The sequence below is a fragment of the Microtus oregoni genome, unplaced genomic scaffold, assembly GCF_018167655.1.
Source record: "Microtus oregoni isolate MIOR12 unplaced genomic scaffold, Mior012 000211F_ref0000028, whole genome shotgun sequence".
Classification (NCBI taxonomy): Eukaryota; Metazoa; Chordata; class Mammalia; order Rodentia; family Cricetidae; genus Microtus; species Microtus oregoni.
In genome coordinates, this window is record NW_024544869.1 from 47988 (window position 1) to 65675 (window position 17688).

A 17688-nucleotide genomic window follows, 5' to 3' on the forward strand; every position below is an offset into this window, starting at 1 on the left:
GAATCTGTGCATTGTTTCATACTATTTCATGTCAAACAGTGCAACAGAACACAGAAGCAGTTGCTAAATGGGTGTTTGCCTTCAAAGAAAATCCACAGATAATAGTAAAGCGTTTTAGGGAACGCTGCATCACCAACACTTGCTGACAGAAAATAGTTTTGTTAGGAACAAGTGAACAGGTTTGAAGAGTTAGAAGAGCGACTCACAGAACCCTGAATGTAAATTAGGAATGCCCTGCTAATTTCTCTGAATCATAGGGCCATGGGTGTGTATGTGCGTGCACGCGTACATTCATACATGTACAACATAGTATAAAAGTCCTACCTAAATAATTCCAAAGGTTTTTTTTTTAATTTTGGTAAGTCTAAATGAAAATCCTAGATACTAAGGAAATAGGATATTCTATTAATTGATTGTTTTTCCCTCTACAGGTGTGTATCACTGTGCCCAGCTAACCTTGTAAGATGAATTGGGGAGCATTCCCTCTTTTTTGAAACAGGTCTGTTTAGTAGAAGTGATCTGATTATTGAAAGTTAGACAGGTCTCCATTTGTAAAACTGTACTTGGTTTCTTTTTCCTTTTTTGGTAGGTTTTGGGTTTGATTGATGATTGATTTGTTTTTGGAGACAGGTTTTCTCTGCGTAGTCCTGGCTGTCCTGGAGCTTGCTCTGTAGCCCATGCAGAGATCTGCCTGCCTCTGCCTCCTGAGTGCTGGGATGAAAGGTGTGTGCCACCACTGCCCAGCTGGACTTGATTTAGCCATAGCCTCTTCTCTCCCATGGTATGGCCTTTTGGCTTTTCTTGAGTTTTTCTTTACTCTTTGGTGATTTATACAAAATAAAGTTTCCTTTCTTAGAAAAGTATAAGTTCTCAACTGTTTTGATAAATACAGAGTTTTTTCGATGATGTTTAGGAAATTGACTTTAATTACCATTTTTTATTAGTGTTGTTCATAAGTTAGTAACTAACCTGTACTTTCCAGACTTCTCCAGCTGTTCATTTTATGGGTGCTTTGTGTTTCTACTCTGGGAACTATTATTGCCTTCCTTCTGCTTTGTTTCTGTGTGTTCTGACATTAAAACAAATTCATTTGGAGGCTTGCTTATTTTTCTTAATTCCTCCCCCCCCTTTTTTTAAGGCAGGGTTTCTCTATAGTTTTGGAGCCTGTCCTGGAACTAGCTCTTGTAGACCAGGCTGGCTTCAAACTCGCAAAGATCCACCTGCCTCTGCCTCCCAAGTGCTGGGATTAAAGGCATGCACCACCACCGCCCGGCTATTTAACTTATTTTTGAGGTACATATATTGAAATTTGAAAACTTTTCTCTGATAACTAGGTCTTATGATTTTGGTGCCTCTTTATTTTTGTGATTAAGTGGTTCTAAATACATTGCCCTTTTTTTTTTTTGTTAAAGATGAGGTCTCATGTAACTCTCTCTAACTGGCCTGAAACTTGGTGCTCAAACTTGCTGTTAGCCACTGTAGTTTTTGGTGCCTGTCCTGGAACTAGCTCTTGTACACCAGGCTGACCTCAAACTCACAGAGATCAGCCTGCCTCTGCTTCCCAAGTGCTGTGATTAAAGGTGTGCGCCACCACCGCCCAGCTGTTTTGTTTTTGTTTTTTGAGACCGAGTTTCTCTGTGTAGCCCTCTCTGACCTAGAACTTGCTTTGTAGACCAAGCTGGTCTAGAATTCAGAGATTTGCCTGCTTCTGTGAGTGCTAGGACTAAAGGCATGCATCACTACGCCTGGCCTGCTTCCCTTTTTGAATGATTTAATTTTGACTATTATTTGGCTCCTACCTTTAACACGGCAATGATTGTACTGTATTAACTTCTCTCTGTTTGTGGAGTGGGTCTGTACTATTAATATTTTTTTTGAAAGAGGGTTTCTCTGTGTAGCCTTGGCTGTCCTAGAACTAGCTCTTGTAGAGAGCATACCTGGCCTCAAACTCAAGAGATTCACCTGCCTGATAGGTGTTATTTATAATATTTAACTTGGAATTCATAATCACAAAGTTTCTAGTTTGGTTAAATTGTTTTGTGTTTTTGTTTTAAGTGACAAATCACTTTTGTAAAAATAATTGACAAAGCTTTCTTTGTGTTCTCGCATAGTTCATACAGTTTGGGGAAAACTTGATGATTTTTGAAAGTGTTACACCTTACAGCTATATTTATTTTAAAAATCTTTATGGTGATTACACTCGTTTTTTTTTCCTTCCTCCTCTTTCTTTCTTTGGTGGTAGGATTGAGCCCAGGATCTTGTACATGATAGATGAGCATGTTACCACCAAGCTGCCTCTCCAGCCTAGGTTCTGTGTCTAACAAAGTTACTGCTGGTAATTTGTATGTCCCCTCAATGTGTTAGCGTTAACTTAATCTTAGAAGTTTGCCATTTTTTTCTATATCAGCCCCCCCCAACTTTTATTTTTAGGTTTTTAGTTTAGTAGTATTTTATTGTCTTTGTACTTTCTTAAAAAAAACAGCCTTAGATTATTCCTTCCTTAAATTAGGTGGTTCCTTAGTTTAGTTCCAGGGGAAGATTGAAGTTTAAACGCTCATTGATAGCTTGGAACATATTTACTGCTGGTCTTGTAGGGCAAACCCAGCCTGTTCTTTTGTTTAACAGCTCAAGGATTTATTAAGTTATTTGTGCAAAATTTAATTGCTAATTGCATTAACAGAAGATCAGTGTAGAAAGACTCTACAGTTCTGCAGCTGCCAGTTTAAAAACATTGTTCTAGTTATGGAAAGGCCCAATATTCTTGCCAGTGTTTAGGACATGTGGAGACCATTACTGGTGTTAGTAGTACAACTGCAGCATCTCCGAGACCTAACATAGCATATTTAGGAAAAGTGGTAATAGAAGTCGTGTTCATGTCGGTAAGGTATAGTAGTTACTTTTAGTGTTGGTGTTGTGGTAGGACAGTGATGTTAACTGTTCATAATTAGTTTACCATGGTGGCCCATGCCCTTAATCCCAGCATTTGGGAGGCAGAGGCAGGTAGAATCTCTAGTTCAAGGCCATCTGGTCTACATTGGAGTTCCATGACAGTCGGGGTTACATAGAAAGACTAATTCTCAACAAACAACCCCAAGCAAAAATAATTAATAAAACCATAAATAAATGCTCAAAGTTTATATTTGTGGTATTGCATAGAACCCAGTTTCATAATGCTGGGCAAGCACTTTAGCACTGAACTATATAAAAAGTACCAAGTGGCAATATGTGATTTTTTTTAAAGTAGTTACCAGACAATTAAGAAGAGAATTAGTTTGAATAAAGTAGTTGAAGGTGAGCGTACAGTAAACTATAAATGGAAGGCATATATATAGAGTAGCTCCACCTGTCATTCCAGCACTCAGAAGGCTGAGACAGGAAGATTGTTGTGATTCAAAGGCAGCCTGGGCTGTTGTGAGAATTCTTTTTCAAAAAATCAAAACCTAGCAATAGCAAATGAGTCGCCAGGTGAGGATGCCTGCTGCTAAGCCTGACTACCTGGGTTCAGTTCTTCGAGACCACATGATAGAAAGGGAAGGCTGACTTGGAGGCTGTCATGTGAGTCTTCACTAGGATGTGAGTCTTGCGAATATGCACATCCACATGTATCTACTCATAAACACTAAATAAAGAAGTGTAATGAAAATTAAAAACACAACGACACAAAACCCATTAAGTTCTAATGTAGTAGAAAGGCTTTGTTTTGTTTTGAGAGAGGGTCTCTGTGTAGTCCTGGCTATCTTTGAAGTTACTTACTATTTAGACCAGGCTGTCCTCAGTCAGACTCAAGGAGTACCCTCTGCCTCTTTAGTGCTGGGATTTAAGGTATTGCACTACCATGCCCAGCCTAAGTTGTTGTTTTTTAAATGCAAGGTTATATATATGACTCATTGAGAAAGGGACTGCATAAGAAAAACACTCAGCTAAGTTAACAAATTATCAGATGACTAGGCCAGCAATTAATTAAATACCCAGTTTGGTAAAAGATGGCTGCAGAGATTCGAGGAACTAAGGAAATGGACAAGGAAGCACTTCCTTATAACACTAACGTTTCTTTACCCTGCATTGCAGTTGATGGGAAATGATTTTTTTAAGTTTTACCTGTGGATGGTTTTATTTCATATATTTTTGTCCAATGTAGATTAAATTAATCTCTCTATTTTATGTTTAAATACCGTCTTCATCCTCGTTTTACACATTGCACTCCAGTACTGCACTTACAGCTAAAGACAGAATACTCTACTTGAGGAGACGCGAGTAGGACTTTGAAAATCTCAGCAAAAGGTACAAAGCAACTTAAAAATCAGTCACAGTTGAAGTGGGAGAGGGTGAACCAGAGTTGTTACGTTTGTTCCTTTATGATAAACAGTAGAATGTTATATGGCAACAGTGGATTGGTAAATTACTGCATGAATTTAAAGGACATTGTTTTATAAAAGAGTTAATGCTTTCTATGTCTGAAAACAAGTGCAAAGCCTGTACTATTTCTACCATCGAGCAAGTCTTAAAAGCATTTAACACAGTATGGTATTGTTAGCTTTCAAATGCAGCTAAATTTAGAGGATATTTTTGGCAGTTCTTAATCTGAACAGGAATAGAATAAGGGTTTTGGAAAAATAAGGGTTTTAAGTTTGTCATTTTAGGGCCAATTTTTAATAGATTGTGAAAGTTCGGACTCAAACTTTAAACAAACAAAACCTTGAAATTACCAATTGGCACAGAATGGTTTTATGGAAAAACTAGTCTAACAAAAACTTGGCATTGAATTCCTGAGTGAAACATACAAAAAGTTCCAAGTGGGACAGGGCAAAGAAGGACAGAGTTCTTCCATTCACAGCAGCAGGCATTCTCTCTGTGAGGGGCTTGGAGCCTCCACCTCACAGCTGTGCCCACTGTGTGGGTGCTGGGAATTGACTCTGGGTCCTCTGGAAGAACAGTCAGTGATCTTAACTGCTGAGCCATGTCTCCAGCCCCAGATTTAATTTTTTAAATTTTTTTTGTTTGTGGGGTGTTTTTGTTTTTTTCGAGACAGGGTTTCTCTGTAGCTTTGGAGCCTGTCCTGGAACTAGCTCTTAGACCAGGCTGGTCTCGAACTCACAGAGATCCGCCTGCCTCTGCCTCCTGAGTGCTGGGATTAAGACTTTACTTTTTTTAAATTAGTTTTTTTTTAAAGAGTTTCACACATGCCAGCCAAGCGAACTCACAGAGATCTGCCTGTCTCTGCCTCTCAAGTACTGGGATTAAAGGCATGCACTACTACCGCCCAGCTTTTGTGTTTTTTTTTTACACACTTCCATACTAAATTTTTTGTACAATAAAAATTATGACTTTGGATTCAACATAGAATAAAGATCAAATACCTTTGCTTTTCCTTTCTGCCAAAATCAAATTGAGGATAAAAATAAAAACCTGGCGTTGGGGGGAACCCTGAAATGTACTTTTCATCAGAATACTGTGATTTTCTTCTTGAATAAAGCAATTTAGAATCTGTCAATGGCAAAAACCAAGAGTTTTAGAGAATCTGTGGCTAAGAAGTGGTATCCTGTAAGAACAAGCCGTGGATGTAGCCAGGTGGTGAAAGCTGAGCCATTTCCCTTTGGGTGTAGGTAGGGCTTATCTTTGGTGGTTTTGCAGAAGGAAATGCATTAAATTATCTGAGTTGCACATTTGTTTGTACACATGAATTTGCAAAATGGGTGCTGTGGCAACAAAGGTTGGGGTATCTGGGCAATGGTGGCACACACCTTTAATCCCAGCACTCAGGGAGGCAGAGGCAGGCTAATCTCTGTTTGAGGCAAGCCTGGTCTACAAAGCAAGTTCCAGGACAGCCAGAAATATACCCTGTCTCAAAAAAAAAAAAACAAAAAATAAAACTAAACAAAATCCACAAAGGTTGGGGTTGTATTGCATGTTAGGCAAGGTACTTTATTTCTGAGCTATATTCTAAGCCCTCTTTTTCTTTTTAAGACTGAATTCACTCTGTAGCACAGTCCAGTCTCAGTCTCCCAAGTAGGATTGTCGGCCTGTGCCACCAGGCCCATCTAAGGGGCAGTGTTTTAGTTGGCTTATTCTGCAGGCTAGGATACTGGCCATGGAAAATGTTGCACTTTACCACTGTTGAATGAAAGCCTGACTGATGACACGGGTTTTTCTCTCTCTTGTATACTGATATGAGAAAGGATGCCTGTGACTTAGATGGTGACTGTTAGAACCCAAATTCACTACTTGTCAAAGCAGAGCTTTTCATTGGGGCTGAGGAAAGTCTCCCGGCTGTCAGTGTAACTAATTTAGCAACTTGTTTATAAATGTGAACAACCAAAAGGAACAATGCTTTTGAAGAAACCCAGCAGTTTGGAAGGGGCTTCCAAAACAGCCAACTGAATAATGGAGCACTAGAGAAGAAATAGAATAAGCATTGGGGTCTCAGAAATATCTGGGAAGATGTTTGTCTACCAAAAAAATTTAGAAGATAACTATAGGGGGGAAAACACCTCAGTTTGCTTAGGAACTCGAGGCTGATGGATCTCTAGATCCCAGGGCCCTCCGGGACAGCCAGGGACAACATAATAGACAGACCTTGTCTCAAATTCAAAACAAAACAAAGCATCTTATTTGTGACTGTCCAGGTAGCTAGTATAGAAAAGTTAGTAGAAAAGTAGATATAAGAAGAGAAAGTTGGGGGTCAGAGAGACAGCTCAGTGGTTAAGAGCTTATAGAAGACCAGCGTCCGTGTTGGACAGATCTACCATCTGTAACTTCAGCTCCAGAAGATCCCACACCTGCCTCTGGAACCCTGCACTCACATGCACATACCCACACACATCAATTCATAATTCAGAGGCAAATAAGAGGGAAGTTAGTGATAATAGAGGACAGATTTAGGAGTATTTATCCTGTAATAGGAACTCTAGTAAGAGCGAATAGAGAAGCCAGTAGAGTGGCACGCAGGAGTTTGAGGCAGGAGAATAGTTACTGATTTGAGACCAGCCTGGGGCTGCGTGAGTACAAGCCAGCCTTTTCTGAGACCACAAAACAAAAGGAAGACTAAATAGAGAAAATGGAAGGAGCTGGCTGGTGTTCCATCTAGTTCAGTGGTAGAGCACTTAACCTAGCATTAGCATGTACGAGGTCTAGAATCAATCTCTAGTTCTGAAAAAAAAATGCATTAGCAACGCCTGGAAAAACAATAAGAAAATGTCTAGTATGCAAGAACTTAGCTTGACCTTATGACATAGATATTGTAATACCAGTGGGAAAAACTGAGGCAGGAATTGCTTCAGAAACTGAAAAAGAAGGCTGAGATTCAACTTTCTGGTAGACTACCTGCTCTTTGTTCAAAGACCCTTGAAACGTCTAGTACCAAAAAAACCAAGAAAATTTCCTTTGTTTAAGAAGGGGTCAAATCTTGATTGAAGGGCCCACTGAGCATACGTTTGAGTTGAGAAGAGCTTGTTAGAGTGATAACAGCGAAAATAAATAAAAACTGATGAGATTTAGGAATATCTGACTTTAGCCAGGCATATAGTGGCTAATATAGTACCAGCACTTGGGAAGCAAAGGCAGGAGGGTGAGTTTGAGAACAGCCTGGTCTAATAGTAAGTTTAGGCAGCCAGGGCTGAATAGACCCTGTCCTGAAAAATAAAAAGAATAGCTGACTTTGAGGGTTAACCTAAGAGAAATAAAATATGTGTCTGGATTTGAGACTATTTGGAGAAATAGCTAATAATGAACAACGTGGCAAAAAATTAGGAAAGCTTACTTTGGAGGGAAGATATTAGGTTTTTATAGCTGTAAATTTTCACCATTTTTACTTTCTGAAAATAATTCTGGATAGGCTTGCTTTTGTTACTCTTGGGAAGTTTGAACCATTTTTTTTTTTTTTTTGGTTTTTCGAGACAGGGTTTCTCTGTGGCTTTGGAGCTCGTCCTGGAACTAGCTCTGTAGACCAGGCTGGTCTCGAACTCACAGAGATCCGCCTGCCTCTGCCTCCCGAGTGCTGGGATTAAAGGCGTGCGCCACCATCGCCCGGCGGGATTTGAACCATTTTATCTACCATATAGTTTACAAATTAGTTCTCTTGAGTGTGACAGAAATGACGGTAGTCAGCCATTTTATTAAATCAAAGTTCTAGGGGACCACAAGCAAAAAAGTGGTTTTTGTATATGTATATTGGCAATATACATATCTAAGACTCCTGTTAATTTACCGAAGAAAGTAGTCAAAGCAATGTGTGGATATACGGAACTAGAACTCAGCTGGATTGCCATAAGTTTGAAGCCAGCATGGGACTGCGCTGTAAGATCCTGTCTCCCTCTCCACCTCCTCAAAAGGAAATTAAAGAAATATAAAATCAGCAAATTATCATAAATTCTGAATTTAAGAGATAAAATGCCATTACTCTTCCTACTGAGTTGGTGGGAGTGTTTATTGTTCTATTTTAAAGATTGGAAGTAAGGAAGCGTGGGAATTTTGTGGATTTCTCCCAGTTCAGTATTTCCTTTAAAACTTCATTTTCCATTGTGACTTCTTTCAGAATTACGACTTATGTACCAGGAGGGAATAGTTTTCCAAACTAGGGTGAAGGAATCTCAGAGGTGCTTTGAGGGTGCTTGAGAAAGGTAGTAATAATTTGGTTCTTTGTTCTTTTTCATTTGGATTTCATCTTGGTGCTCTGAACCATTGTGTTTATTTGGCTACTTTTGGAGGTTGGTTCCTGCTCCACAGCACACAGACACTTCCACAGACAAATCCGTGTCATTGTTGGTCCACCTTTTGCAATGACCCTTACTTGATTTTACCCCAGAGAGTATTTCTAACAACACAATTTCATTTTGATTGTCAGAGGGAATTAACAAGTCTAACCCTGGAGGGGTTACAAAGCCCTCAGTATAGTCATTTCTACTTGTAAGTACAAAGTCTATTTTTCCAAACCTATTTGAGTTTTGCAATGGCCCTCTTCCATGTTTGCTAGAATATGTTAGAATATGTGTATGATTAAAAGATGAAAATAACAGCAGATAATTGTCTCCTGGCACGTCAGGTTCATATTGTAGAATGAATATGGGGGGTGGGGGGGGTGGGGTGAGGTAGGGGGGTGCTGAAGTATTCTGAGCCCAGGGGAGTGCCGTGATCAAAGCAGTGGTAGGAGGATTAGTCTTCCACAGATAACAGGAATGCCTCAGAATTTGGCACCGATTCAACTTGTGCTGGGTTCCTAGATTTGTTATGGGAGTGGCAGTAAAGAGCAAGGGTACTTGAGAGGCTATTTTCATGCCTCAGGGATCAGGAAGTATGAAGCTGAGAGACAGTAATAAAGACTGGAGATAATAAGAACTGGGATGGATTGCTGAGAAGTTCTGCAAAGAAGTAGTTGACAAGATCTGGCATCCTGGACTGACAGTGAGTGGGGAAGAAGGAGAAAGGAATAGTGGCCAAGAGTCGTCAGTCTGGTAGAGGCTTAAGGTTCTGCTTTGAGTATATAAATTTTGGTGGTCTGTGCAAATAGCCCAGGGGAGTAGAGAGAAAACAGTAAGAGAAAATAGTTTAGTGTACCAGACTAGGATTAGGCTTCAGTTTTAGTGTGGTGAGGGGAGTCAGGGCAGCTAGCTGTGTAGAGAAGGGGAAGAGACTTAGGATGGCACTTGGAAAAACAGGCAGGAATGAACTTCAGAATCAGTGGAATTGATTACCTGTTAGAGTCTTAATAGAAAAGCCAAGAGAGATAAAAGTGGAGCAAAGTAGTTGTTAAACAAGTTGAGAATCTTTAGAGTTAATGAGAATTAGTCTTATGTAGGGAGATTTGAGGAATGTGGAACCTAAGAACCTTAATGTATCCCCTTAGTTGACTTAATTTCATGTAATATTTCGTTATGCTTAGAAGGTTAATTTAGCCGGGCAGTGGTGGCGCACACCTTTAATCTCAGCACGCCTTTAATTGGGCGGCAGAGGCAGGCTGATCTCTGAGTTTGAGGCCAGCCTGGTCTACAAGAGCTAGTTCCAGGACAGGCTCCAAAGCTACAGAGAAACCCTTTCTCGAACCCCCCCCCCAAGAAAAAAAAGGGTTAACTTAGATTTGTCATTTCATAGTTGCAATTTTAGAAAGGGAAAAGAATTCTAGCCAGAGGTAATTCTGGTAGGGAGTGGGTGGTGACAGTTTAGAGCATGTACACTTTGTTTTTCATGGGTGAACAACCGGGTTTTTTGTTTATTAATTTAGCCATCATTTGTTTTAATTTCAAATTGTTTTTAACACAAAACAGCTATTTCCTGGAAGTGAATAGAATCATCGCTGACACACTGAAAAACATTTGTTATATAAGTTTTGGGTTTCTTGTGATATTTCTTTAAGAACTATATGGCCCTAGTGTGTCAGGCCAGGGTTGAGATGTTCTGACATTTTTGTTTACTGAAGTGTGTGTGCCTGTGTGGTGCTGGGAGGTACTTGGGAGAATGGTAGGAAAGAGAATGATGGAAAGACAGTTTGGAGTTAGAACTTAAGATTAAACAGGAATGATGCTTAGAAAAATTACTTTGTTAAAATTTTCATGAGTATATAGTATTTACTAACAAAATTAAAGGCCAAAGAAAGATGCATCTAATAGCTCCATTTAGATTGAATTAAAAAGTGAGAAAATAGAGATAGGGAAACTATTGAGGAGATTTACGCAGTACTTAGAAACAGGCAAGTAAAATCTTTGGTGTCAGATCTTTTGAAGTAGTAACCAAATAGTACTTGGTAATATATTACTTGATATGTTAAGTTTTTGCTTTTTGCTAAGTAGGTGAGATAGAATTAAGGTCATTGGGGTGCCTTGCAAAATCCCAAGGAAAGAAAAAGTGGGGCTTCAGGGAGTTCTGGGCTCAGAATCCAAAAATCAGTTGGTACTTCGTCTACTTTCTCAGGGCATTCACTTGATTCTTTTTGTTGGTAGACTTTATTTCACTGGTCTGAACCAAAGTGGGAAAATGACTTCTCAGTTCCTCTGTTCTAGCAGCCTAGACTGAGAGATGGAGGTAGGCAGAGAGTGCAAGCGGGATCACTGGAGGAGATTCTCATTCTTGCTCATGGTTGCAGACTTTTGAGAGTAGGAAGTTGATTTTATTGTGCTCAAAAATGAACTTTAAAAAAAAAACATTTCATAGCTAGTACTAATCACCTATGCCAAAAGAATTAAATACACTGAAAAATTGCATAAATCAATTAAGAAAGGCGGTGGCACACACCTGTAAGGTGTGGTCTGCGAGCAAGTTCCAGGACAGCCAGAGCTACACAGAGAAACCCTGTCTCGAGTTGGGGGAGGGGGGAGAGGAGTCACTCACTGTAAAATGGAATTCTAGAGTGTTCTTACTACCATTACCTTTACTATAATTAGATACTTTGGGTTTCTATGATTGTTCAATATAGTGGTTGAAAGAGAGGGTATATAAGTTTAAAGAAGTAATGCAAAATTGTGCAGAAATTTCCCACAGTAAATTACAGAATGAATTTTTAGTTGAACCTTAAACTAGTTGCCAGGAGGTGGTGGCATACACTTTTAATCCCATCACTTGGAAGGCAGAGGCAGGTACTTTGAGGTCAGCCTGGTCTACAGAATTGGGTTCTAGTACAGCCAAGGCTACATAGAGAAACCCTGTCTTGAAAAGTCAAAACAAACAAACAAAAAACCAACCCAAAACAAAAATAAAAGATCATTGACTGCTTTTCCAGAGGACCCAGGTTCAAATTCTAAAACACATGTGGTAGCTTATAACCATCCATAACTCTACTTCCAGGGGAAACTTGGCACCCTTTTCTAGCCAATGGCATGAACCATGTATGTTATGCATTCACATAAGGTAAATAATTTTTTGTTTTTGAGATAGGGTTTCTCTGTGTGGTCCTGGCAGTCCTGGAATTCCCTCTGTAGACCAGGCTGGCTTCAGACTCAGATATCTGCCTGACTCTGCCTCCCAGGTGCTAGCATTAAAGGTGTGCTCTGATACCACCACCTGGCTCAAATCAATCTTTAAAAGAGATGTGTATATAGGCAGTATCCCAACCTACCAAATTTATTTGTTTGTTTATTTTTGGGTTTTTGAGACAGGGTTTCCTCCATGTACCCCTGACATTCTGGAGCTTGCTCTGTAGACCAGGCTGGCCTGGAACTTAATAGAGATTGACCTGCCTCTTCCTTTCAAGTACTGGGTTTAAAGGTGTATATCACCACTACCCTGCAGTGAATTTATTTTTATTTTATTGATTTATTTGAGACATGACCTCACTAGACAGGCTCTTATTGTGTAGCTGAGACTGATTTGGAATCCTCTGTGTAGCCCAGATTGGTCTTGAACTTGTGAGTCTCCTGCCTCAGCCTCCCAAATGCTGGGATTATAGGTGTATACCTGGCATGTATCTCAGTTAATAATGGGCCTGGGTAAAGGTGATCCTTTTGATGTATATGTTTATTTATTAGATATTTGTCAGTCATAAAACTTGAGTGCTTAAAAATGAAAATGTGACATTAAAAAAAGGATACCCAAACTAACACTGACTTCACTTTTCCCCTTGATGTAGGAGTTGTGACTGATGAGAATTGAAGGCCATGGATGAAGATGGACTTGAATTACAACCACAGGCGCCAAACTCATTTTTTGATGCAACAGGTATAATGACTTGTAATTGCATTGTGCTTTTTATCTACCAGATGGAGAGTTTGTTATGGGCCCAATTGTTAACTCTCATAGTTAGTCACTCTTGGATTTTAGAATCTACAAATGGGAAAGTGAACACATTATCATCCTTCTACCCAAAAATTTGACTTACTTATAAATGATTTTAATATTCTTGTCAGTACAAGTTGAATATCCTTAATCTGAAAATCCCAAATGTTCCAAAACCCAAAACTTATGAGTGCTGATAGGACACCACAACTAGAAAGAAAATTCCACACCCCATTTCATGGCATGGGTTGAAGTAAAAGCACATGCATATGAAGAATGACCTTTAGGGTGTATATGTAAGGCACATATAAAAGAAATGAATTTTCGTGTTTAGACTTAGATCTTTACTTAACTCATAAAACTTAACTTTTTCTGGACTGGCAGCCAAGATACTGGATTTTTCAAAAATTTTGATTTGTATTTCTCATAAGGATGTATAGTTCTGTTTGTAGCATTTGTTGAGAACAATATTTACTGAGCACCATATGCTGTGCAAACTGTGATCTCAGTTAAGTTATTTAATCTCTGGGCAAAAATTGATTCATCTCCTGTCACCCCTTTAACTAAAACGGACTCTGGAAGAGTTTCCTGTATTATGAGCTGCTTTTGGGAGTGACAGTGGGGAGGAGGCTTAATAGAATCCAGTACTCTGAAGTCAAGGGTAGATTCCTTCTACTACCTCCCCTTATCCCACTGCCCCTTGGCAGTGGCATTTCTGTTCAGTGTCTGTCAGTAGAGATAGACAGCCTCAGACAGATTTTCTGCTGTCCTCCTTTTCGCTTATACCCCAATCCTTTTATGTTCTAGAATAAAGGTCAAAGTCTAAGATTCCATAGTCAGGTGGAGACTGTTGGTGGTGCCAGAACAAAAAGGAGAAGGATGTGAAGGAAGTGGAAAAAAATCATGGGAAAAATGGAAAATAAAAAATACAAGTTGTGGGAAGGGAGATAGACCAAGAAGGAAAATGCATGAAAAGCATATAAATGGATGCATTTGCCACCTGTAGTTACATTACTTAAGTTTTAGAACCATGCCTTAAGTAACTGAATGTGTTTTAGTGTTCCTAGAATTTTACTGTCTTGAAGGTTTTTTTTTTTGTCTCAATTGTATTATTATCAATAGTTTTTCCTTATCTATTGATTTGGGGTAAGTACTTAAAAGAGTATGCTAAAAAGTGTCTTTTTAAATTTTATTTAAAAATAGATTATTTTTCCAAGGCAGAGGATCCAGGGGAATCTAAATGTTTAAGAAAACTGATAAATTAGTGTATTTTGGGTGAAATTGAATAATAATTTTGCTGATTGGAATATTTAGTCCTGAAGTTGATAACTTTATTTACTTATGTCTTAGCCACTGTTGTATTGCTGTGAAGAGACACCATTTAGAAGAGAAAGCATTAATTGGGGGCTTGCTTATAGTTTCAGAGGTTTAATCTGTTACTACTGTGGGGAACATGGCTGGAGAAGTAGCTGACAACTACAGAGTTTTATCCAGATTAGGAGGGAGGGAGAGACAGAGAGAGACTGGGCCTACCACATGGGCTTTTGAAACCTCCAAGCTCACCCTCTGTGACACTCTTCCTCCAAAAAGTACCCACCTCCTAATTCTTATGATGCTTTCAAACAGTTCCACTCCATGATGACTAAACATTCAAATATATGATCTGATAGGGGTCACTTTTATTCAAACCACACTTGCTTAAGACTTTGCTTATTTTTCAGGAGCTGGTGCTACACACATGGATGGGGATCAAATTGTTGTGGAAGTACAAGAAACGGTTTTTGTGTCAGATGTTGTGGATTCAGACATAACCGTGCACAACTTTGTTCCTGATGACCCAGACTCAGTTGTAATCCAAGATGTTATTGAGGACGTTGTTATAGAAGATGTCCAGTGTCCAGATATCATGGACGAAGCAGATGTATCAGAAACAGTCATCATCCCAGAGCAAGTGCTGGACTCAGATGTAACTGAAGAAGTTTCTTTAACACATTGCACAGTTCCGGATGATGTTTTAGCTTCTGATATTACTTCAGCCTCGATATCTATGCCTGAACATGTCTTGACAAGTGAATCTATACATGTGTCTGACGTTGGTCACGTTGAACATGTGGTTCACGATACTGTAGTAGAAGCAGAAATTGTCACTGATCCTTTGGCCGCCGATGTTGTTTCAGAAGAAGTGTTGGTAGCAGACTGTGCCTCTGAAGCAGTCATAGATGCCAATGGGATCCCTGTGGATCAGCAAGATGACGACAAAACCAACTGTGAGGACTACCTTATGATTTCCTGTAAGTATCGGGGTACATTGTTGGGGTGCTACTTTTCTAAATTAAGCCATGTTAATTTTCTTAACACTGTTAAGAAAATTGAATAATAATTGCTTAATGTTCATTAAAATTAAATGTGTAAAAATACCTTGTCCAGGTATGGTGGTGCACACCTTTAATCCCAGCCCTTGGGAAGCAGAGGCAGGTGGATCTCTATGAGTTCGAAGCCAGCCTGATCTATATAGTGAGTTCTAGGACAGCTAAGGCTACATAGTGAGACCCTGTCTCCAATAAAACAAAATAAATGTGTAAAATGAGTTTTCAGTTTGGAGTCTGTAAGGTAATTGAAAATTGTGAAAAGTGCTTGACTTGTTTCTATATAAAGGTGGGATAGAAAGAGGTGGTTTCTTCAGTTACAGAAAGACAGTCTGTGACTTTGCAAAATCATGAAGGATGTGATTTAGGACTCTTTTAGCATTAGGAATCCTCCTCAAACAACTTGGGAAAAAAATGTATGACCAAACTACTTATTTTCTTGTATGCTTATAGGTATAGGAAACAAACCACTGGACAGAGAAAATCTGAAGTATGAACTTATGTTCTTGGATGTACAATAATACTTGCATACTTGAATTGTGTGTAAAATACTGTTTATGGAACAGAATGGGAAAGTGCACAGTACTGAGACATAATTTCAAGCATGACAAATTTATTAGAGCACTGAACCAAACTAAGGTGTTTGGGGGATAGCCCTCCAAATGTTTTAAGTTGGCATGAGGACAGCTGTTTCTTCTTATAACATTATACTTCTTGATTCCACTTTCAGATACAAAACTCTGGGTTGGGTAGAACTGTTTCTAACCCAGTATAAGTTCTTAACTCCTTAAAGCACTATACTTTGGTAAATAAAAACTCAATACACTATTTATAAACTTGCCTAGTTTTCATATATGATACCATATAATAGAGTTCACCAGCATTTTATAGGAAATATCTTTTAAAAGTTACTAAGGTATCTAACCTAGGTGTGCTGGTGTATGCATGCCTGTAATCTCAAAACTCAGGAGGCTGAGGAAAGAGGACTTCTGCAAGTTTGAAGTAAGCCTAGGCTGCAAAGTAAGATACGGTCTTAACAAGTTATGATAGAACTTTTAAAAGAAATAGTCCTTGTAAAAAGGAAGAAAAACATCCATTCCAACATGTTTTATGGAACTTGTGTGTTTGGCATTGCTGTAGGTGATCCAGTTATTGGAAACTCCTAAATACGCAAAGAAAGCCATTGTTTCTAGGGAGAACAAAAATCCTCTTCCACATATGTGCCCGCTACACACATGCACATACACACAATAATAAAAATTTAGAAAAGAATATGTATATTTATGTGTGGTTATAATACCTCCAAATGTTTTGCATAATTCCTCATATGAAGTTTATGAGATTATCTATTTTTCTAGATTCTAACCAACACACAGCAGTATTTTCCTTTTTTAAGTTTTTGCTGGTCTGTAGGGGGATTTGAGATGTAGCTTATTTCAAGTTTAAATTTATTTTGAAAGATATTCCTTGTAGCAGTAGAGAGTAAGAATAAGTGAACAAGAGACAGTCGTTCAAATACCCTTAAGTTGGGGTGTGGTAGTGGTGTAGTTCTGTAACCCCAGCACTCAGGAAGATTGAGTTCTAGGGCCGGTAAGACCTGGCTCAAAAAACACAACAAGCCAGGTGGAGGTGGCACACGTCCTTAATCTCTGCACTTCTGTGAGTTCAAGGCCAGTCTGGTCTACAGAGCGAGTTCTAGGACAGCCAAAGCTGTACAGTGAAGCCCTGTCTCAAAAAAAACAAAACAAGAAAATTAAATATCCCAAAGACTTTGATAATAAAGAGGATTGAAGACAGTTGAACTCAAGAGATTAGAAAGTAAAGTGGATAAGATTTGTTCTTATTGAAGATTGATGGGACTTGGATGGGGAAAGATAATGCAGAGATGACTGGCATTTGACGCTAAGATTTCTGTCTTGGAAGATTTGGTCATGATAATCATTCAATAGGAGGAGTAGGTTTGGTGGGTAAAGATTATGTAGGCTCTGTTAAAAATTTGATTTGCAGCCAGGCGGTGGTGGCGGCACTTGCCTTTAATCCCAGCAATGGGGTAGGGGCAAAGGCAGGCAGATCTCTGAGTTCATGGCCAGCCTGGTCTACAAGAACTAGTTCAGGACAGGCTCCAAAGCTACAGAGAAACCCTGTCTCGAAAACCAAAAATAAAGAAATAAATAAATAAGATTGAGGTTCCATTTCTTGGCAGTTGAAAATGTAAATATGCTATTTTGGAAAGAGGAGAAATTGATAAAGTAACAGAATATATGAAGTGTCTCACATGGAAATCGCTGGTATTTCCCAGAGTGTTTGCATAATAACAGTATCAAGTATGTGATGTAGCTACTATAGAACCAGTATGGAGATTTTCTTGAAATGTAATAGAACTAATATATGATTCAGCAATCCTCCTCCTGGGTATCTACCCAAAGGAAGGACTCTTGAGTCAGCATATCACAGAGAAACGTACACACCCAGGTTTACTGCTACATTACAATAACTAAGAATAAAACCAGCTAGGTAGCCACCAGCAGATGAATGGGAAAAAAAGTGCTAGAATATAAGTAGCACTTTTTCAGCTGAAAGAAAAACAAAATAGTTGTGGGAAAATGGATAAAACTAGAGACTGTCA

At 39.0% G+C, this 17688-nt stretch overlaps 1 protein-coding gene across 1 annotated transcript; it reads left to right on the forward strand.

Annotated features, from left to right (window-relative positions):
• Positions 1–4224: 4224 nt before the first annotated feature.
• On the forward strand, positions 4225–15073 carry LOC121445574 (zinc finger X-chromosomal protein-like). The gene is made up of 3 exons (XM_041647712.1): positions 4225–4281; positions 12551–12639; positions 14418–15073. The coding sequence occupies exons 2-3, from the start codon at positions 12579–12581 to the stop codon at positions 15071–15073; spliced, it is 717 nt and encodes a 238-aa protein (XP_041503646.1). The 5' UTR covers positions 4225–4281; positions 12551–12578.
• Positions 15074–17688: the final 2615 nt, after the last annotated feature.

Bases quoted from the DNA above. Each gene is read 5' to 3' on its own strand.
- LOC121445574 (XM_041647712.1), top strand. From the start codon at position 12,579: ATGGATGAAGATGGACTTGAATTACAACCACAGGCGCCAAACTCATTT. The intron at 12,640-14,417 runs GTATAATGACTT...CTTATTTTTCAG, and splicing joins CTCATTTTTTGATGCAACAG to GAGCTGGTGCTACACACATG.